This window comes from Pleurodeles waltl, chromosome 8 (assembly GCF_031143425.1).
Source record: "Pleurodeles waltl isolate 20211129_DDA chromosome 8, aPleWal1.hap1.20221129, whole genome shotgun sequence".
Lineage (NCBI taxonomy): Eukaryota > Metazoa > Chordata > Amphibia > Caudata > Salamandridae > Pleurodeles > Pleurodeles waltl.
In genome coordinates, this window is record NC_090447.1 from 1,547,398,393 (window position 1) to 1,547,421,797 (window position 23,405).

Genomic DNA, 23,405 nt, shown 5'->3' on the forward strand with positions numbered 1-23,405 from the left:
AAAGGCAGTTTGGCAGTACCAGGGTCTGTGCTACAGACCACTGGGATCATTGAATTGTGCCAACAATGCCAGGATGGCATAGAGGGGGCAATTCCATGATCTTAGACATGTTACATGGCCATATTCGGAGTTACCATTGTGAAGCTACATATAGGTATTGACCTATATGTAGTGCACACGTGTAATGGTGTCCCCGCACTCACAAAGTTCAGGGAATTGGCCCTGAACAATGTGGGGGCACCTTGGCTAGTGCCAGGGTGCCCTCACACTAAGTAACTTTGCACCTAACCTTTACCAGGTAAAGGTTAGACATATAGGTGACTTATAAGTTACTTAAGTGCAGTGTAAAATGGCTGTGAAATAATGTGGACGTTATTTCACTCAGGCTGCAGTGGCAGGCCTGTGTAAGAATTGTCAGAGCTCCCTATGGGTGGCAAAAGAAATGCTGCAGCCCATAGGGATCTCCTGGAACCCCAATACCCTGGGTACCTCAGTACCATATACTAGGGGATTATAAGGGTGTTCCAGTAAGCCAATGTAAATTGGTAAAATTGGTCACTAGCCTGTTAGTGACAATTTGAATGAAATGAGAGAGCATAACCACTGAGGTTCTGGTTAACAGAGCCTCAGTGAGACAGTTAGGCACTACACAGGGAACACATACATATAGGCCACAAACTTATGAGCACTGGGGTCCTGACTAGCAGGGTCCCAGTGACACATAACAAACATACTGAAAACATAGGGTTTTCACTATGAGCACTGGGCCCTGGCTTGCAGGATCCCAGTGAGACAATGAAAACACCCTGACATACACTCACAAACAGGCCAAAAGTGGGGGTAACAAGGCTAGAAAGAGGCTACTTTCTCACACTTCACCCTTCTTTTCAACAATTATGTGGGGCCCACTCCATTTGTCTTGGAGTGCTCTTGGGGCCACAGGCTCCAAGACCCACACTTTCTGCCCTGGTTGGTACTGAACCAAAACAGCCTTCTGGTCATGCCATTGCTTTTGGAGCTCTTGGCTGGCCTGAAGGTTTTTACTGGCCTTTTTCATGTACTCAGCCATTCTAGATCTTAGGCCAAGTACATAGTCCTACAGGGTAGAGTTAAGCATGTGTTGTACACACACAGGCAATAAATGAGGAACACCCACTCAAAGACTTACTCCAGGCCAATAGGTTTTTATATTGAAACATATCTTTTCTTAGTTTATTTTAAGAACGACAGGTTCAAGATTTACAGTTAATACTTTAAATGTAAGGAACTTCACTTAGATACTTTAGGAACTTTGAATGAAAACAATTTCATGTACAGTCTTTGTAAAAATGGCAATAAGCTATTTTCAAAGTGGACACAGTGCATAAATCAAGAGTTCCTGGGGAGGTAAGTAAATGTTAGATTAGGAGGTAAGTAAAACACTTACAAGTCTCAGTTCTGGGGCATAGGCAGACCACCGTTGGGGGTTCAAGGCAACCCCAAAGTTACCACACCAGCAGCTCAGGGCCAGTCAGGTGCAGAGGTCAAAGAGGTGCCCAAAACACATAGGCGCCTATGGAGAACAGGGGTGCTCCAGCTCCAGACTGCCAGCAGGTACCTGCGTCCTCGGGGGCAGACCAGGGGGGTTTTGTAGAGCACTGGGGGGGGACACAAGTAGGCACACAAAATACACCCTCAGTGGCACAGGGGCGGCCGGGTGCAGTGTGCAAAGCAGGCGTCGGGTTTCATATAGGACCAATGGAGGGACCCGGGGGTCACTCTAGCAGTGCAGGCAAGCACAGGGGGGCTTCTCGGGACAGCCACCACCTGGGTTAGGCAGAGGGTCGCCTGGGGGTCACTCCTGCGTTGAAGTTCGGTTCCTTCAGGTCCTGGGGGCTGCAGGTGCAGTGTTAGTTCCATGCATCAGGTCCCTTTTTACAGGCAGTCGCGGTCAGGGGGAGCATCTTGATTCTCTATGCAGGTGTCGCTGTGGGGACTCAGGGGGGTCGTCTCTGGTTACTCATGGGGTCGCAGTCGCCGGGGAGTCCTCTCTGAGGTGTTTGTTCTCTGGATCTCGAGCGGGGGGCGTCGGGTGCAGAGAGAGAAGTCTCACGTTTCCGGCGGGAAACGTGCAGTCTTTAGAAGTTGCTTCTTTGTTGCAAAGAAGTAGCTGGTTTTGAACAGGGCTGCTGTTCACGGGAGTTTCTTGGTCCTGTGGTCTAGGGCAGTCCTCTGAGGCTTCAGAGGTCGCTGGTCCCTGTCGGATACGTCGCTGGAGCAGGTTTTCGAAGTTGGAGACAGGCCGGTAGGGCTGGGGCCAAATCAGTTGTCATCTTCCTCCTTCTCTGCCGGCTTGTAGGTCAGCAGTCCTTCTTCTTTCTTCAGGTTGCAGGAATCTGATTTCCTGGGTTCTGGGGAGCCCCTAAATACTGAATTTAGGGGTGTGTTTAGGTCTGGGAGGGCAGTAGCCAATGGCTTCTGTCCTTGAGGGTGGTTACACCCTCTTTGTGCCTCCTCCCTGTGGGGAGGGGGGCACATCCCTAATCCTATTGGGGGAATCCTCCAAAACGAAGATGGAGGATTTCTAAAGGCAGGGGTCTCCTCAGCTCAGGACACCTTAGGGGCTGTCCTGACTGGTGGGTGACTCCTCCTTGTTTTTCTCATTATTTCCCCTGGACTTGCCGCCAAAAGTGGGGGCTGTGTCCAGGGGGCGGGCATCTCCACTAGCTGTAGTGCCCTGGGGCATTGTAACACGAAGCCTGAGCCTTTGAGGCTCACTGCTAGGTGTTACAGTTCCTGCAGGGGGGAGGTGTTAAGCACCTCCACCCAGTGCAGGCTTTGTTTCTGACCACAGAGTGCACAAAGGCTCTCACCCCAGAGGGTCAGAAACTCGTTTCTCAGCAGCAGGCTGGCACAGACCAGTCAGACCTGCACTGAATGATTGGGTAAAATACAGGGGGCATCTCTAAGATGCCCTTTGTGTGCCTTTTTTTAATAAATCCAACACTGGCATCAGTGTGGGTTTATTATTCTGAGAAGTTTGATACCAAACTTCCCAGTATTCAGTGAGGCCATTATGGAGCTGTGGAGTTCGTTTTTGACAAACTCCCAGACCATATACTTAATATGGCCACACTGTACTTACAATGTCTAAGAATATACTTAGACACTGTAGGGGCATATTGCTCATGCAGCTATGCCCTCACCTGTGGTATAGTGCACCCTGGCTTAGGGCTGTAAGGCCTGCTAGAGGGGTGACTTACCTATGCCACAGGCTGTATTTTGTGGGCATGGCATCCTGAGCGGGGTGCCATGTTGACTTTGCCTTTTTCTCCTCACCCACACACACAATCTACAATGGCAGTGTGCATGTGTTAGGTGAGGGGTCCCTTAGGGTGGCACAACATATGCTGCAGCCCTTAGGGACCTTCCCTTGTCACAGGGCCCTTGGTACCACTGGTACCTTTTACAAGGGACTTATCTGTGTGCCAGGGGTGTGCCAATTGTGGAAACAATGGTACATTTTAGGTGATAGAACACTGGTGCTGGGGCCTGGTTAGCAGGGTCCCAGCACACTTCTCAGTCAAGTCAGCATCAGTATCAGGCAAAAAGTGGGGGGTAACTGCAACAAGGAGCCATTTTCCTACAACACCGGTTCAGGGACAACACTGTTTCAGGTCCTGAGCTCGCCCCCCACGACCGCAGCACCAACCTGCTGCCTTCTTCCTCTGTCCCACGAGCACGCTGCCGTTTGCGTGTTCGAGGCCCTCCTCCACCCGCAGGCATCCTCCTGCGCCTCATCCCTGGTGGCTAGTGGGCTCACTTGACCCGTGTGCCGCTTCCGCCGTCCTGTAAGTGTTTTTTGGCTTTTTCGTTTTTTCAGCGCCTCGCCGCCGGCGCTTCTGCCCCCTTTGTGCCCCCCTGATTGCTGTCTCCCCGATCGTGTATTGTGCCATTATTGTATTTCTGATTGTATTTCTGATTGTATTTTCTCACTGTAACTGCTTGTAGTTATGCTCGTTTTCAGTGTTTTTTGGCCCTTGTGCGCTCCCCGTTCCCTGCCGCTGCCTCCCTGCGGCCCCGCCCCCCTCGCGCCCCCATTTGCCGCTCCCTCCCGCCTCCCGCCTCCCAGCTGCTCCTCCCTCCCCCCTCCCTTCTTAATGGCTGGCGCTGCGCGTCGCGAGTGAGCGAACTCTGACCTGTTTCAGGTCCTGAGCTCGCCCCCCACGACCGCAGCACCAACCTGCTGCCTTCTGCCTCTGTCCCACGAGCACGCTGCCGTTTGCGTGTTCAAGGCCCTCCTCCACCCGCAGGCATCCTCCTGCGCCTCATCCCTGGTGGCTAGTGGGCTCACTTGACCCGTGTGCCGCTTCCGCCGTCCTGTAAGTGTTTTTTGGCTTTTTCGTTTTTTCAGCGCCTCGCCGCCGGCGCTTCTGCCCCCTTTGTGCCCCCCTGATTGCTGTCTCCCCGATCGTGTATTGTGCCATTATTGTATTTCTGATTGTATTTCTGATTGTATTTTCTCACTGTAACTGCTTGTAGTTTTGATCGTTTTCAGTGTTTTTTGGCCCTTGTGCGCTCCCCGTTCCCTGCCGCTGCCTCCCTGCGGCCCCGCCCCCCTCGCGCCCCCATTTGCCGCTCCCTCCCGCCTCCCGCCTCCCAGCTGCTCCTCCCTCCCCCCTCCCTTCTTAATGGCTGGCGCTGCGCGTCGCGAGTGAGCGAACTCTGACCTGTTTCAGGTCCTGAGCTCGCCCCCCACGACCGCAGCACCAACCTGCTGCCTTCTGCCTCTGTCCCACGAGCACGCTGCCGTTTGCGTGTTCGAGGCCCTCCTCCACCCGCAGGCATCCTCCTGCGCCTCATCCCTGGTGGCTAGTGGGCTCACTTGACCCGTGTGCCGCTTCCGCCGTCCTGTAAGTGTTTTTTGGCTTTTTAGTTTTTTCAGCGCCTCGCCGCCGGCGCTTCTGCCCCCTTTGTGCCCCCCTGATTGCTGTCTCCCCGATCGTGTATTGTGCCATTATTGTATTTCTGATTGTATTTCTGATTGTATTTTCTCACTGTAACTGCTTGTAGTTTTGCTCGTTTTCAGTGTTTTTTGCCCCTTGTGCGCTCCCCGTTCCCTGCCGCTGCCTCCCTGCGGCCCCGCCCCCTCGCGCCCCCATTTGCCGCTCCCTCCCGCCTCCCGCCTCCCAGCTGCTCCTCCCTCCCCCCTCCCTTCTTAATGGCTGGCGCTGCGCGTCCGCGCAGCGGGCACGCCGCTGGCGCGCCGGAGGCGCTCCAGAGGCAAGCCCGTCTGTGCCCGTCCGCGCCTGGACCGCGCCCAGCGCCACACCCCCTGGCCCTCGCGCCCCCCGCATCCGCTACTCGATCAACGAACTCCGCGCCTTCAACCCCGGCCCCTCCACTGAATGCTGCCGGGCATCCCCGAAGCACACTAAAGGACCTTTTTCCTGCCGTACCTGCAACTTCTCCTGCATCAGAACGACCAATCCAACTACTGAAACATTCAACCCCAACCACCTGAACTGCATCCTCATCAACACCCGCTCCGCACGAAAACACGCCATCGAGCTCTGGGATTTGCTCGACACCACTGCTCCTGACGTGGCTTTCCTGACCGAAACCTGGTGGAACGACTCCTCGTCTCTGGACATCGCCATCGCCATACCGGACGGCTACAAAATCACCAGAAGAGATCGAACCAACGGAATCGGCGGCGGAATAGCCATCGCTCACAAAGCTACCCTCAAAATCCACACCCACTCGGACGACACCCTCAGGACAGCCGAACACCTCCACTTCCAGATCCACACGGACCCCAACACGACCCTCAGAGGAACCCTCATTTACCGCCCTCCAGGACCAAGAGTCCCCTTCAGCGACACCATCGCCGACCTTGCAAGCACCCACGCCCTCGCTTCCCCGGATTACATCCTCCTGGGAGATCTGAACTACCATCTGGAAAATGCCAACGATGTCAACACCGCGTCACTGACCTCCAACCTCCTCAACCTCGGTCTCCGCCAGCTAGTCAACACGCCTACCCACATCGCCGGACACACCCTTGACCCCCTCTTCACCTCAAGCAACCACATTTCCTTCAGCCACACCTCCGAACTCTGGACCGACCATCACTGCGTCCATTTCACCTATAAAAAAACCACAGAGCAACACCGCATCCAGCTACCTCCCCACCGCCGCTGGGGCAAAGTCACCCAAGACCAACTGACCAGCACCCTCATCAACAACCTTCCACCCGACGCAATCGACCCGAGCACAGCCGCCATCAACCTCCATCAATGGATCCTTGACTGCGCCAACACCCTTGCCCCTCTCAAGAAACCCACCGCCATCCAAGGAAAGAAAAAACCAGCCTGGTTCACAGACGATCTCACCACCTCCAAAAGCATCTGCCAGAAGCTCAAAAAGAAATGGATCCAAGAACGCACACCCGACAACCTTGCCGCCCTCAAAAACGCCAACCGCGAACACCACCAACGGATCCGCACCGCCAAGCGCGCCCACTTCACCGAACGCATCAACAACAACGCCCACGACTGCAAAGAACTCTTCGGCATCGTGAAGGAACTCTCCAATCCAAAAGCCAACTCCAACGACATCCCGCCCTCCCAGAAACTCTGCGACGACCTCTCCACCTTCTTCCACCAGAAAATCGCTACCATCCACGACAGCTTCAACACCGGTCCACCGCCAGACCCCACCCCCGACGTCTCCTCCCGCGACTGCCGCCTCACCGCCTGGACCCACGTGGACGAGGCAGAATCCATAACAACCATGAACACCATCCACTCAGGCTCCCCCACGGACCCCTGCCCCCATCATGTTTTCAACTCAGCCAACGCCACCATCGCCCCCGAACTCCGCAAGATCATCAACCTCTCCTTCACTTCTGCCACCTTCCCGGACAGCTGGAAACACGCAGAAATCCAACCCCTCCTCAAAAAACCCAAGGCTGACCCCAACGACCTCAAAAACTTCCGTCTGATCTCTCTCCTCCCTTTTCCAGCGAAAGTCATCGAGAAGATCGTCAACACTCAGCTCACCCACTTCCTCGAAGACAATTCCATCCTGGACCCCTCACAATCCGGATTCAGACGAAACCACAGCACTGAGACTGCCCTCCTCGCCGCCACAGATGACATCAGACATCAAATGGACAACGGCGAAACCTCAGCCCTCATCCTCCTCGACCTATCAGCCGCCTTTGACACCGTCTGCCACCGCACCCTACTGACCCGCCTCCAGGAAGCCGGCATCCAAGATAAAGCCCTCCACTGGATCTCATCCTTCCTCTCCGACAGAACGCAGAGAGTCCGTCTCTCCCCTTTCCGCTCCAAAGCCACCAACCTCATCTGCGGTGTCCCCCAAGGATCCTCCCTCAGCCCTACGTTGTTCAACATCTACATGGCCCCCCTCGCTCAACTGGCCCGCCAACATCATCTCAGCATCATCTCCTACGCCGACGACACCCAGCTCGTCCTCTCCCTGACCAAAGACCCACTCACCGCCAAAACAAACCTCCACGAGGGACTAAAATCCATCGCCGATTGGATGAACAACAGTCGCCTGAAACTCAACTCCGACAAGACGGAAGTCCTCATCCTCGGACGCACTCCCTCGGCCTGGAACGACTCATGGTGGCCCTCCGCCCTCGGACCCCCGCCCACCCCTGCCAGCCACGCAAGAAACCTCGGCTTCATCCTGGACTCCGCCCTCACCATGTCCAAACAGGTCAGCGCCGTCTCCTCCTCCTGTTTCAACACCCTTCGAATGCTCCGCAGAATCTTCAAGTGGATTCCAACAGAAACCAGAAAGACGGTGACCCAGGCCCTCGTCAGCAGCAGACTTGACTACGGCAACGCACTCTACACAGGCATCCCAACCAAAGACATCAAACGACTCCAACGTATCCAAAATGCCTCCGCCCGACTGATCCTCAACATACCCCGCCGAAGTCACATCTCCCCTCACCTAAAGGAACTCCACTGGCTCCCGGTAGACAAGAGGATCACCTTTAAACTCCTGACCCACGCTCACAAGGCACTTCACAACACCGGACCCTCCTACCTCAACACCAGACTTAACTTCTACACTCCAACACGTCAACTCCGATCCGCCAACCTCGCCCTCGCCATCGTACCCCGAATCCAGCGCAAGACATCCGGCGGCAGATCCTTCTCCTTCCTCGCCGCCAAGACCTGGAACTCTCTCCCCACATCTCTTCGCCAGACCCAGGACCTCCTCGCATTCAGAAGGCTTCTCAAGACCTGGCTCTTCGACCACTAAATCAGCAGCGCTCACCCCCCCCCCTCAGCGCCTCGAAACCCTGACGGGTACATAGCGCGCTTTATAAATACTATGATTGATTGATTGATTGATTGACCCCCATTCCCTACTCTGGTGCAAAACTGGACAAAAGAAAGGGGAGTGACCACTCCTCTGTCCATCACCACCCCAAGGGTGGTGCTCAGAGCTCCTCCAGAGGGTCCCTGGGTTTTTCCATCTTGAATTCAAGGTTGGGAGGGAACTCTGTGAGCATCTGAGTGGCCAGTTCCAGCAGGTGACATCAGAGTCTTCCCCCGATAGGTGGTTACCTGGCTAGGTGAGCAATCCCCCATTCAGGACTATTTAGGGTCTCTCTTTTGGGTGGTTCTTCAGATTCGGTTTGCAAGACTTCAGCAGGAATTCTCTGCATCCTTTACTTCATCTTCTTACTGAAGAAACTGCATCCGGACCCTCCAGGAACTCTACAAACTGCAACAAAGAAGCAAAGACGACTTCTGCAACATTGTAACTTCAGCTCCTGCCAGCAACTAGAACTGTTTCCAGGTCGTGCATCCTCAGATGAGTACCTGTCTTCAGCCTGCAATAGAAGGATGAAGGGATCTCCCTTGAAGTGAAGGAGTCACTTCCCTGCTTCAGCAGGCACCTCTCTGCAGCGACAACCAGTGGCTTGGGTCCCCTCTCTCGATGAAGTACGTGGATCCAGCATCAAGGGTGGTGGACTGAAGTGGTCGCGACGGTCCCAATGTCCTACTGTCCAACTTGGGTGGAGGTAAGACCTTGCCTCCCCATGCAAGACAGCACCCCGTGCACCGTGTGTTTTGCAGCTACAAAGGCTTGTTTTCGTCATTCCACGAAATCCTTTGTGCACCGTGCAGCTCCAGCCCCCAGCACTCTATCCTGCAATGCAAAGCTTCATGAGTGGTTCTCCGGCGGCTTGGGATCCCTTTGTGTAGAGCTGCATGGGCCTCCTTTTGCACCTCCTTTGCCCCCATGCTGTGTGACTCCTGTGCGTGCTGCCTGGTCTTCGGTGGGCTCTCTGGCCCTCTCTCAGTCCTCCACCTGGGTATAGTTGGCATGGTCCTTCCTGGGCCCGGGCAGCGCCATTTTCTGCTAACCGTGAGTTTTGCGTGTGCCAAGGCTTGTTGGCAGAATCCAGTGACGCAAACCACACTGCAATCTTCCATCCGGAGTGGGACATCATCTGCACCAACCAGGAACCCGAATCCATCTCCTTGGGTGCAATCCTGACTGTTCTTGTCACTGGTGGTTCCACTTTTGCACCTTCATCCGGGTTAGCAGGGGCTCCTGTTCTCCCTGGACTCTTATGTGCTTCTTGGACTTGGTCTCCTTCTTCCACAGGTCCTCAGGTCCAGGAATCCACCTTTGGCGTCTTGCAGTCCCTTCTGGTCTTTGCATAATCTTCTTTTTCGTATTCCTGTGTGTTTTAGGAAAGTACTGTAAAACACACCGTGTCCTGGCTCCGAGGTAGGTTCTATTACTTACCTTTGGTGTTTTCTAATACTCCCAGCGCCCCTCTATACACTACATTTGCCTAGGTAGGAAACCACCTTTCACATTCCACTTTTTTAGCATATGGTTTGTGTTCCCCCTAGCCCATTTCTAACAATTGTGATGTTCACTAATTGCACTGTTTCCTAACTGTTTTCTTGCACATTTCTGCATACTAGTGTATATTATTTGGGTATTACTTACCTCCTAAAGGAGTATAGTCTCTATGGTATTTTTGGAATTTGTGTCACCTAAATAAAGTACCTTTATTTTTGTAGCACTGAGTATTTTCTTTCATACGTGTGAGTACTGTGTGACTGTAGTGTTATTGCATGACCTTTGCATGTCTCCTACTTAGGCCTTGGCTGCTCATCCACACTACCCCGAGGGAGCCTGGCTTCTAGACACTGTCTACACTTCACTAATAAGGGATAACTGGACCTGGTATAAGGTGTAAGTACCTTAGATACCCACTACAAACCAGGCCAGCCTCATACAACACCCAAGACATATGTTCCTTTTTTGTGGCAATCAAGTCTGTTTTGCAAACATAAGTATTTGTGTGTGGAAATGTATTCCTGGATATCTTGAGACTATGGGACTGATTCACAGTTTGACAGATGGGATACCCGTCAGAAATGTGATAGGTTTCCCTTCTGTCATATTACAATTGCCAAAGGATATAATGCACATGTAAGATGGCGTACTCCAGCCGCCAATATCTAAATCAGGAACTGTGTCTTATGTACATGTGTTGAAAGTATGAAAATCGTAAAAATAATTGCTACTCTTCTTTCTTGGACTTTCATAAATGTCATAAGTGTGAATTTGGAATTCCTGTACCACACGTTCATTCAGCAGACATACTTTTTCCCTGTCGATTACACAACTTTCTTGCCAGAAGCTATTGTAAATTCAGTTGCACATATCCATTTGAGCAGGCCTTAGATCAGATGTCTTTTTCAATAAAAACTTTAAATTCTTTTATTTTAGATCTGGTCATATTTATTCTGTAAAACTGGGCTAAACCAGAACAACATCTCAGACACCTATCTAAAGCACAGCCTGGCAAAGACTTAGGCCCACATTATGAGTCTGGCGGTCTTGAGACCCCCAGACTCGCTGTGGTGGTCACACCCCAGCGGAGCCGGTGGTGAAGACCGCCGTATTATGAGTTGTGGGGTTTGGCTGAAGCCAAACCCCCACAACTCCGCCTGGCCTGTCAGTGCGGTTGCACCGCCGCAGCCGGTGGTGACCTCCTCCAATCTGGGGGGAAGCCTCAGGCTGCTGTCCAGATTACGAGGTTGCACCCCGCCATGAAAAGCCTGGCGGTCATGCACCCGGTGACAGGAATCTTCATTCCTGTCGCTGGCACCCACACACACACACATATGTCACTACACATGCACACAACCCCCCACCCGTCCATACACTCACAGGCACCGCCCCACCCCTTCACGCATGCATGCATTCACATACACACCCTTTTAGCATGCGCATACAGGCACTCAGACACCCCCACTCACTCACATCCATTAACATAGATACCCCCACTTACTCACATTCATCAACACAGACACCCCCATAGACACATGCGCACACACACACACACATACACTTGCTGACACGCACGGATTCAGCACCCCTCCGCAAACACACACACGCACCTGACTAGAACATGTCCACTCACCTGAATTCCAGGTTCCGCTGGAGCGAAGAGACTAAAACCCTCACCCCTAAACACTATTTTCTCATATCTGAACTGATCAGGGAACGAGTGAATTGTCTCTGGGGGAAAGGGATAGGGAACAGGGATTTGGAAAGGGAAGAGAAACAAAACACTGGTTCACAAAGGAACGCCACTGTTGTTCTAAGAAAGTTGCCTCAGGTTTGGTGCAGGAATTTCTAAGACCAAAAACAAACCAACAACAAAAGAACTACAAATATCACAGTCTTTCAGCAAAATAAAAATAATTACTATTATTCGATTGAGCAATCACCGAGTCTTTCAGCAAAATCACAACAATCATTAGCACTTGAATGCTCAACTATTAAACACACTTTTGTAACTCACAGCAAAATCGTTATAAAATCAAACTTATGAATTTGTCATTTGTTATTCGTTTTCCCACAATAGACTCGTTCCAAAAATAATCAGAATAAACATCAAATTTTGCATAGATATAGAGCTATGCTTTCAGGAGTTCCCAACACTTAACTTCAATGCTGCCTTTAAAAATACTTCTCAAGCTGTCTTTGGAAAATAGCCTTGTATCACGGGTTTCTCAGCATCGACGAATGTTTGTCATAGTGCACCAAAAGATCACTAACCTCAAGAAGGTTGAAAGCAGAGGAAGGAGAGGGGGATTACTCACAAACCGAGTTCTCCTGGATTGTTTTCGATTGTTTGCGGGAGATGGAATACTGGTCGTAAATTCTTCATCCGCTGTGAAAGTAATCTGCTCCAGAGAGGGAAGCTCCGATGAAGCCTCACACTGAAATTACAACTCTAGAAAAGAATCACGGAAACTCCATCTGAACCGGGAACACCTGCGAGCGAAGGAAGATTCAAAGCCAAGCACAGGAAACACTTTGGCAGTTCTATTTATAGACTGGTGGTGAGTCATCAATCACTTCTGATGATTCATACGAAGGAATTCTGGTGAAGAGTCATCAGACACATGCTGGTGATTAGTCATCAAACACTTCTGATGATTCATATGAAGGAATTCGATCTCTCCATAAACCACTTGGCACATAGTTCACAAATGGGACAACACTTGCTTTTATCAATATAAACAAACATGCAATGTAGTTTTCCTCACAAGTTACAGGGAAGTCTGTGCTGTAAACACATTCATGACATGTTTCATCGTTCTTCATACATGCTGATTTATTTTGTGAGGGTGCAGGAAGAAGCGTGCATGTGTGAGTGCGAGTCCTAACAGCACCCAAACACACCACAGACCCCCTCCCCCCACCCCTTTTGGACTCCAACTTACCTTTTCCGTCGAGCAGGATGTCTGGGAGGGGATGGGTCCTGGTGGTCTTCCCTCACTGCCACCACCACACCAGCAGGACACCGCCGAGACGTATTATAGCTTGTAATATGTTGGGTGGAGTCATGCTGGCGTGGCGGTGCCGACGAGGGAACAGCATCTGCACCGCCGACTGCCAGAACGAATGATGGCTGCTTTCCACCTCAAACATTGCGGTAAGCAGCCACCACTTGTAATATGGCGGTCTGATGGCGGGTTCGGCTTTCGTAATGTGGGCCGTAATGCCTCTGTGCTTATAGCATCAAGAAAAGATTTAAGCTTGGATAGCTGACATGAGCCTGGACGTATTCAGCTTATAGCCAATGAAAAATCACCCCGGTCACCATGTAAATAGATGCTTGAGTAAAACCATGCTCTAGAACTCCAGTGAATCAGCAAATTGTTCATCGCAATATACCAGCGCCTGGGGATCCTGACTTTCCTACACAGCACCCTACCCTGAGAGCTTGGTGGTATTGACGTCCACAAATGAGGTGATTCCTATTGCTTCCCCACCAAACCATATGATCATGAGTCCAAACGCAGTGAAACTTTTGGCAAGCGTATGCTCTCCTCTATGAGCCTTGTGGTCTGACAACACCAGCTGCCTCACATTCTGTTCTACACATGATCTTTGGGACATGATAACAATTTCTGACAGCAGTTCTGTAGAACCTTTGGGTGCCCTACCCAAACTATTCAGGATCCTCATGACTCCGCAAAGATTTTAATCCACTGAGTCTTGGACACCACTGACTGTTAAGGTCGGGCGATTGTCATTAGTGTCACACTTCAGCACCACACATGGATGAGGTCTATGGGCTTCTACAGAGATGTCCAGTAAAATCTTTAATTTTGTGTGTGAGTGATTGATCTTTAATGCCATTTGATGGCTCTTGCGTTTTTGACATGAAAGTGGACTCATTCCTGCAGTGGTTTCAAGAAAGCAAAGCCACTGCTCCCACCAGACAATTTCATCAGCAATTTCACCTTCTCCATGGCTATGGCAGGAGTTTTTTGTGTCGCCAATGCCAGACAACACCACAAGCCCAGTCCTACAGGGCTTTCAGACTTTTCATAGCTGATATCACAACTCCCACAGACAATGCCAAATCCTCGTCCTGCAGGCCCACAAGTGTGTGGTTCATAGTGTGCCAGGAGCATTCTCCCTTTTGGTCCCCCCAGTGCCTCTCGGTTGTTCACGAAAGTGATGGTGATGGTTGTAGCACATCTTCGTGGGCCCCAGTTCTCCCTTACGTTGACGATTAGCTGTTGAAGGCAGGTTCACCCCAATCGCTCATCAACCACGTCAAGACTATGATGAACCTTCTATCAACATTTTTGTTCACTAGCAACATTCTGAAGTCACATCTGACTCCTTCCCAAACGCCTCTGTTCATCAGAGCCAATTTGGATGCGGTTCAGTCATGTGCCTTTCCTCCAGAGTGGAGTACCCAGTACATTTGGGCTAGAATCCTGATGTTTCAGCCTCTGTTCAAGATCTCAGTGCTGATGACTCTGAGGCTGCTGGGATAGCTGGCCACCTGCACTAGGATATAAGGCCCCCAGTGGGCACAGCACCAGGAGATTCTATCAAATGTATCCGTATTTCAAAGGAGACTGCAAAAGACCTGCAGGTGTGACTGATGGACTGGGATTGGGTGAGTGGCACAACCCTCTCCTGACCTCACCCAGACTTCACAGTGGTGATGGATGCATCACTCCTGGGTTGGCAAAGCCAAACAGGAGAAGTGGAGGCCTGGCTCCACATCAGTCTGTTGAAGCTGCAGAGGAAGGCTGGTGCAGGTGCTCATGGACAACATCATCGCCATATGCAACAGCAGGGCTGTAATGGGTCTTGGGTTCTGTGCCAGGAGACTTTACGGCTCTGGAAGCATCTGGACCATTAAGGGATTTCGCTGGTGGTGAACCATCTGATGTGATCACTAAACACCAGGACAGACAACGCCAGCCGCTGACGCCTAGCAGACCCCGAACGGCAGTTGCACCTGGATTTGGTGCAGGAAGTCTTCCAAAAATGGAAAAAACCCTGGCTCAGTCATTTCACCAATGCTGAGAATGTGCAATGTCAACATGTCTGTGCTCTGGAGTTCCCAAGAAGGCACTCCCTCAAGAGATGCATTCCATCTAGAGTGGAACTCTGGAATCCTGTATGCCTTCCTGATGCTTCCTTTTCTATCTAGAGTTCTGAAGAAGACCAGGAATGACTGGGCCTTAGTCAGTTGTTTGGCACCAGAGTGGGTCAAGAGAGTATGTGCAAGAACCCCTTTGAGAGGGCCATGGAGCAAACGGGTTACTGGGCCCAACCATGGGGGTTGTGTCCTTTTAGTCCTGCTGTTTCAGGGTCCAAGCTACTATGGGTCTCGTAAATGGGAGAAGTACTAGCCCTTTTATCATTTGATGCACAGTGGTAGTGTAGGTCAAACCCTCTAAGAGTCTTGGAGGGGGAGGTAGGTGTGTGACATATATAGGCTCAAGACTCAAAATGCACATACTGTAACAACAATAAGCTGATTGTTAAGCCAAATACTTGTTTTTATGAAAATCAGAGAATATTAATATGATCGCATGAAGCATAGAATCAACACAATGCATAATCTCCACAATTTCTTAAGGTTGGTGCACTAGCGTCGTCATGGGTGGATTTCCCAAGTCCGAGTCCCTCTGTCCTTTCTATTGGGGTTAGTTATTCCCCTTCCATTAATAGATGTGGCACAAGCAACAAAGTCTAAGTAAGAGTCAATGTTTAGCAATGCTGAAGTCCCAGGCAGGCCCAATAGCCTGAAACAATCTTAGCTGACCCAATGACATTCAACAATCATGGGAGAACCAGGACACTCTATCCCCAGCTCCAGTCTCCCGACTCTGAGGGCCTCCTCTGTCTTCGGATGGCTCATGTAGTTGTCCTCGCTTGGGTCCTGTGGAAACTGATGAGTGTGCCTCTCAGCTTAATTGGCATTACAAACCAGGGAAACGGTCCTGACTTCACGGTGGCAACCCTCCTGGCAAAGAGGTTGACGACTTCAGCCGGCACGTGGGGGGGGGCGGCCTTTTCTTCACAGTGGCGGCCCCTACTGGCACATGAGGGTGCCAACTTTAGCCTACCTCACGACCCGCACCTCACAGTGGTCCCATTCCTGACTCTCAGAGGGTCTTCTACTTTGGCATGATTAGTCAGGCAGCCCACACTACTGCAGTGAGCGGCTCCTTCCAGACTGAGCATCCCACACTTTGGTCACTGTGATCCACTGTGAGAAAGTAGCCTCTTTCTAGCCTTGTTACCCCCACTTTTGGCCTGTTTGTGAGTGTATGTCAGGGTGTTTTCACTGTCTCACTGGGATCCTGCCAGCCAGGACCCAGTGCTCATAGTGAAAACCCTATGTTTTCAGTATGTTTGTTATGTGTCACTGGGACCCTGCTAGCCAGGACCCCAGTGCTCATAAGTTTGTGACCTATATGTATGTGTTCCCTCTGTGATGCCTAACTGTCTCACTGAGGCTCTGCTAACCAGAACCTCAGTGGTTATGCTCTCTCTGTACAAATTGTCACTAACAGGCTAGTGACCAATTTCACCAATTCACATTGGCATACTGGAACACCCTTATAATTCCCTAGTATATGGTACTGAGGTACCCAGGGTATCGGGGTTCCAGGAGATCCCTATGGGCTGCAGCATTTCTTTTGCCACCCATAGGGAGCTCTGACAATTCTTACACAGGCCTGCCACTGCAGCCTGAGTGAAATAACGTCCACATTATTTCACAGCCATTTACCACTGCACTTAAGTAACTTATAAGTCACGTATATGTCTAACCTTTACCTGGTAAAGGTTGAGTGCTAAGTTACTTAGTGTGTGGACACCCTGGCACTAGCCAAGATGCCCCCACATTGTTCAGGGCAAATTCCCTGACTTTGTGAGTGCGTGGACACCATTACACGCGTGCACTACACATAGGTCACTACCTATGTGTAGCTTCACAATGGTAACTCCGAATATGGCCATGTAACATGTCTATGATCATGGAATTGCCCCCTCTATGCCATCCTGGCATTGTTGGCACAATCCCATGATCCCACGGGTCTCTAGCATAGACCCGGGTACTAAAAAAAATGCCTTTTCAGGGGTTTCACTGCAGCTGCTGCTGCTGCCAACCCCTCAGACAGGTTTCTGCCCTCCTGGGGTCCAGCCAGGCTTGGCCCAGGATGGCAGAACAAAGGACTTCCTCAGAGAGAGGGTGTTACACCCTCTCCCTTTGGAAAAAGGTGTTAAGGCAGGGGAGGAGTAGCCCCCCCAGCCTCTGGAAATGCTTTCAGGGGCACAGATGGTGCCCATTTCTGCATAAGCCAGTCTACACCGGTTCAGGGACCCCTCAGCCCTGCTCTGGCGCGAAACTGGACAAAGGAAAGGGGAGTGACCACTCCCCTGACCTGCACCTCCCCTGGGAGGTGCCCAGAGCTCCTCCAGTGTGCTCCAGACCTCTGCCATCTTGGAAACAGAGGTGCTGTTGGCACACTGGACTGCTCTGAGTGGCCAGGGCCAGCAGGTGACGTCAGAGACTCCTTCTGATAGGCTCCTTCAGGTGTTGCTAGCCTATCCTCTCTCCTAGGTAGCCAAACCCTCTTTTCTGGCTATTTAGGGTCTCTGCTTTGGGGAATTCCTTAGATAACGAATGCAAGAGCTCATCAGAGTTCCTCTGCATTTCTCTCTTCACCTTCTGCCAAGGAATCGACTGCTGACCCCGCTGGAAGCCTGCAAAACTGCAACAAAGTAGCGAAGACGACTACTGCAACTCTGTAACGCTGATCCTGCCGCCTTCTCGACTGTTTTCCTGGTGGTGCATGCGGTGGGGGTAGTCTGCCTCCTCTCTGCACTAGAAGCTCCAAAGAAATCTCCTGTGGGCCGACGGAATCGTCCCCCTGCAACCGCAGGCACCAAAGAACTGCATCACCGGTCCCCTGGGTCTCCTCTCAGCACAACGAGCGAGGTCCCTTGAATCCAGCAACTCTGTCCAAGTGACTCCTACAGTCCAGTGACTCTTCAGTCCAAGTTTGGTGGAGGTAAGTCCTTGCCTCCCCACGCCAGACTGCATTGCTGGGAACCGCGTCTTTTGCAGCTACTCCGGCCTCTGTGCACTTCCAGCGGAAATCCTTTGTGCACAGCCAAGCCTGGGTCCACGGCACTCTAACCTGCATTGCACGACCTCCTGAGTTGTCCTCCGGCGGCGTGGGACTCCTTTGTGCAACTTGAGGTGAGCACTGTTTCACTCCTCTTCGTAGTGCCTGTTCCGGCCCTTCTGCGGGTGCTGCCTGCTTCTGAGAGGGCTCCTTGTCTTGCTGGGCGCCCCCTCTGTCCCCTGACCCAATTGGCAACATCCTGGTCCCTCCTGGGCCACAGCAGCATCCAAAAACCCTAACCGCACGACTTGCAGCTAGCAAGGCTTGTTTGCGGTCTTTCGGCGGGAAAACACTTCTGCACGACTCTTCACGACGTGGGACATCCATCCTTGTCGTTCCTGCAGAATCCTCAGCTTCTACTGCCTAGTAGCAGCTTCTTTGCACCCACAGCTGGCATTTCCTGGGCATTTGCCCACTCTCGACTTGATCGTGACTTTTGGACTTGGTCCCCTTGTTCCACAGGTACTCTAGTCTGGAAATCCATCGTTGTTGCATTGCTGGTGTTGGTCTTTCCTGCAGAATTCCCCTATTCCGACTTCTGTGCTCTTTGGGGAACTTCAGTGCACTTTGCACTCACTTTTCAGGGTCTTAGGGTGGGCTATTTTTCTAACCCTCACTGTTTTCTTACAGTCCCAGTGACTCTCTACAAGGTCACATAGGTTTGGGGTCCATTCGTGGTTCGCATTCCACTTTTGGAGTATATTGTTTGTGTTGCCCCTATCCCTATGTGTCCCCATTGCATCCTATTGTAACTATACATTGTTTGCACTGTTTTCTAATACTATACTGCATATTTTTGGTATTGTGTACATATATCTTGTGTATATTTGCTATCCTCATACTGAGGGTATTCACTGAGATACTTTGGCATATTGTCATAAAAATAAAGTACCTTTATTTTTAGTATATCTGTGTATTGTGTTTTCTTATGATATTGGGCATATGACACTAGTGGTACTGTAGGAGCTTCACTTGTCTCCTAGTTCAGCCTAAGCTGCTCTGCTAAGCTACCATTATCTATCAGCCTAAGCTGCTAGACACCCTATACACTAATAAGGGATACCGGGGCCTGGTGGAAGGTGTAAGTACCCCTTAGTACTCACTACAAGCCATTCCAGCCTCCTACATCCACTAACTATGATCCCCGCTGGGCCTCACTCCCTCCAAGCACTCTCCTCCTCACAGGGTCCACTGGTTTTAGCAGTCAGGCAGAAGATTGAAGTTCCCAGCTTATGGCAAATGGTCTTGACTTCGTGGGTGATGGTCTCTCACCCTTCAGGGAGAGTGGCAGTCCTTGTTCCCCAGCCCTGATTGCTGCAGCTCAAAGTCTTGACAACTGTGATTTTGGCCCACATTACAACCCTAGCGGTCGGTGTTAAAGCGGCGGTAAAAAAATGGAATCACGACCATGGCGGAAACCGCCAACATAGACAGCCACTTTAACACTCCGACCGCCACGAAACAAACAGCATGGCGGTCATCGCCAACAGACAGGAGGAAGACAATGTACCGCCCACACTATTATGAGAGGCCAATCAGCCACCTTTTCCGCGGCGGATTCAACGCAAACAAAAACACGGCAGAAACAGGACTTGGAAGGGAAAACACTCACCTCTACACAACTTACGAGAAACCAGGATGCCATGGAGCCAGAACTCCAAATACTCCCTGCGATAATATTTGTGCTCCTCTACCATGAGCATGAAAGAATGCGGCGGCGACCACGGTGAGTACTGCACCTACAACACAGGGGAGGGGTGAGGGAAAAGAGAGTGACACACACAAGCAACACGCAAAACCCCCACCCTCACCTACAACAACATACACACAAATACATGCTGCAACATTAGATTTACACCCCCTAACCCTCCCTGGAACAACGCAATGACAAAAGGAAATGATTGTAACGATTGTAATTAAAAAAAAACATTAGTCAAAACTTTAAATACAGTATAAACAATTATGTACACCAACTATTCAAGTCCGGGTAGTGCACCATTCATAGTCCGTGGACCACTGGGCCCAAAATGCATGGGCGAGGCCCACACTCGATACCAGACTTGAAATGGAGAGAACAATGCTGGGGCATCAGATCGAAATGAAACAGGCACCTCAGGGGGAAGGGAAGAGGGGCACCTCAGCCGGATGAGTGCACGACGTCAGCTCCACGAGGGTGCTGCATGCTCATTGATGTATCCTGGGGAGTGCAAAGCCACAGTCTCTCAAGTTTCTCCAGTGGGTGGTTTGCCCACTGCTTTATCCTGGGGAGGGCAAAGCCACAGTCTCTCAAGTCTTTTCAGTGGGTGGTTTGCCCACTGCGTTATCCTGGGGAGTGCAAAGCCACAGTCTCTCAAGTCTCTCCATTGGGTGGTTTGCCCACTGCTTTATCCTGGGGAAGGCAAAGCCACAGTCTCTCAAGTCTTTTCAGTGGGTGGTTTGCCCACTGCTTTATCCTGGGGAGTGCAAAGCCACAGTCTCTCAAGTCTCTCCAGTGGGTGGTTTGCCCACTGCTTTATCCTGGGGAGTACAAAGCCACAGTCTCTCAAGTCTCTCCAGTGGGTGGTTTGCCCACAGTTTTATCCTGGGGAGGGCAAAGCCACAGTCTCTCAAGTCTTTTCAGTGGGTGGTTTGCCCACTGCTTTATCCTGGGGAGTGCAAAGCCACAGCATCTCAAGTCTCTCCAGTGGGTGGTTTGCCCACTGCTTTATCCTGGGGAGTGCAAAGCCACAGTCTCTCAAGTGGATGCCTTTCTCCACTGGTTCTGGAGGGGGCTTTGTGCCCAGAGTGCTTCATCCTGCTAAGGACTGAGGTAGTGGATGTGACACTCCACTGACGGTGGTGCAACATGCAAGCTGCCCAGGCTCCTGGAATTGACCACCAGCCTTGTACGACTGACCACTGGGGATGGCAGCCATGTCTGCGGTGGTGCCACTGGCTCAGGATGTCGTGGGGCTGCTGGCGGTGCTGGCGGCGGGGTCAGTAGCGGCGGTGCTTGCGGTGGGCTCTGTGGCATCGGTGCTGGCAGCGGTCTTTGTGGCGGCACTGCTGGTGGCGGCCTCACTGACTACGGTGCTGATGGCGGCCTCACTGACTGTGGTGCTGGTGGCGGCCTCACTGACTGCGGTGCTGGTGTCAGAAGTTGTGGTGCTGGTGGTGGGCTCACTGACTGCAGTGCTGGTGAAGGGCACAGTGTCTGCAGTGCTGGTGAAAGGCTCAGTGTCTGGGGTGCTGGCGGCGGTGTCTGTGGCGACGGTGCAGGTGGCAGTGCTGGTGGCGGTCTTGTCCGCCGTGCAGGTTGGTGTCGACGTGGACCTGCCTTTGATTTTCAGGCCCTTCCCCACCTTGGATGGTGGTGCAGCTGTCTTGCCACTTTCAACTTTTGTCTTGCCTGAGCCCTTGGTGGCAGGTGTTTTCGCCTTCTCCCTCCAGGATGTGGGCAACTTTTTCAGTTTTGGAGGTGGCAGAATGTCCTTGCCCTCGCTCCTTGGGACACTGGCAGCCCTGTTGCTTGGCGCACTCCAAAATACCGCTATTGCTGGCACCACTGTGCCCGGTGATGTGGTGGCTGAGGTGCTGGGTTGGGACCCGGAAAGGCGGGCCCTAGGGGACGGACGGTGGGGGAGGTGTAGGGAACGAGGTCAACATTTGATAGGAAAAGCTTTTTAGACACACTGGGACTGGTAGATGGAGGGGGTTTGGGAGTGGAGGAAGAGGTTGTGGTTGTAGGAGGTGTTCGTTTGATGACTATGGGTGAAGGTGCATGGGCTCTAGGCTGTTGTGAGGTGGATGGCTGTTGGGTGGGTGTGTGACTGCGTTTGTGTACTTTGGGAGGAGGGCTCACAGACACTGGCAGAGGACACAAGGGATGTGTGAATGGTAGTGGGGGTGGTGAGTGCACGTGAGCGGTGTGTGGTGAGGGGCGTGCTGGTGATGGAGGTAGTAGCTGAGGATGTAGTGCATGCAGGTGTGAGTGGAGACATGATAGGGAGGGAGGAGGGAGACGTGGAGGAGGGGTACACAGTGGAGACAATGGATGTTGGTATGTTTGCATGGGTAGGATGCTTGTGTGAGTGCCTGTGGGATGTGTGGTGGTTATGTTTGCCTGAGCCACCCTTGTGTGTTGATGTGTGTGCATGCTGGTCTGATGGTGTGCTTGGGCTGAGGTACAGGGGATTGGGTCTGGGTGGAGGAGGTTGGAGGGGGAGGCTGGACACAGGGACAATGGCTGCCATCAGTGCAGAGGCCAGAGCCTGAAATGCTCGCTGTTGGGCTGCCTGGCCAGAATGAATGCCCTCCAGGTATGCATTTGTTTGTTGCAACTGCCTCTCTACACCCTGGATGTCATTCAGAATGGTAGACTGCCCAACAGTGAGGGATCTCAGGAGGTCAATACCCTCCTCACTGAGGGCAGCAGGGCTGACTGGGGCAGGGCCTGAGGTGCCTGGGGCGAAGGAGATGCCCACCCTCCTGGGTGAGCGGCCACGGGACACACGCTGAGGGGCTGCTGGGAGGGCGGTGCTGGTAGGGAGGGTGGCGGCTGTACCTGTAGATGCGGTGGGCACAGAGGGGCCCGCCATCACAAGGGAGCTCCCATCAGAGGAGGAGTTGGTGTCGCTGGTCTCTGCTACTGTCCCCGCCGTGGAGCTCCCCTTGCCCTCCGTCCCACTGGTGACTTCAGACTCCGTTGTCTCACCCTCCAGGGCCAAGTGGGATGCAGGTCCCTTCTGCTTCGGTGGCACTGCTCCCCTGCCTGATGATGCTAATGCACACAAGAACAGGGAGACCACAAAAAGTGGGGGGGGGGAGAAAGAAGAAAGACATGTTCAGTGCATGCAATACCGCTACCGTTGGTGGACACTACAGACACAGCAACCCTCTGCACTACGCCATGCACTTAGAGTTCCCTAATTAATCACAGGGACATGGGGTACGAGGCCTATGCCCGATTGCTGCACACATGGAAGTCACAGGAGCCTGACAAGGTGTAGATGGCTCTTACCACTGGTGGGGTTGGGGTGCCACATAGCCTGCCTCACAAAGGGTCTTTGCCTACAAAGCTCGCACTGGCCTAGGGTAACCCACTGCCCACCTCCCCCACCCAGACACCTCCTAATGAGTGCAGAGTCAGATGGATGTGACAGTACTCACCCCCTTGTGGCTGCTGTGATGCCCTCAAGCACCCACCCATCTCCGGATACGCCACCGCCAGAATCCGGAACATCAGGGGGGTCATGGTGCGACGGGCACCCCTCCCACGCTGGGAGGCCATCCCCAGCTGGGCCTCCGCCGTCTTCTTGCTCCAGCGGCGAATGTCCTCCCATCTTTTACAGCAGTGGGTGCTCCATCTGTGGTGGACCCCCCAGGGTCTGGATGTCC

The 23,405-nt window shown here is 52.2% G+C and overlaps 1 protein-coding gene across 4 annotated transcripts in view; it reads left to right on the forward strand.

Annotated features, from left to right (window-relative positions):
- Positions 1-23,405, forward strand: part of LOC138248978 (zinc finger protein 613-like) — a 109,706-nt gene that overhangs the window by 79,930 nt on the left and 6,371 nt on the right. The window contains exon 7 of one of the 4 annotated variants that reach the window (XM_069203043.1): positions 10,154-10,268. The exons of the other annotated variants lie outside the window; for them this stretch is intronic. Coding sequence (XP_069059144.1) covers positions 10,154-10,230 — 77 coding nt within the window. The 3' untranslated portion in view covers positions 10,231-10,268. Of the gene's footprint in view, positions 1-10,153; positions 10,269-23,405 lie in introns of those variants that run through there. 4 annotated transcript variants of the gene reach the window in all.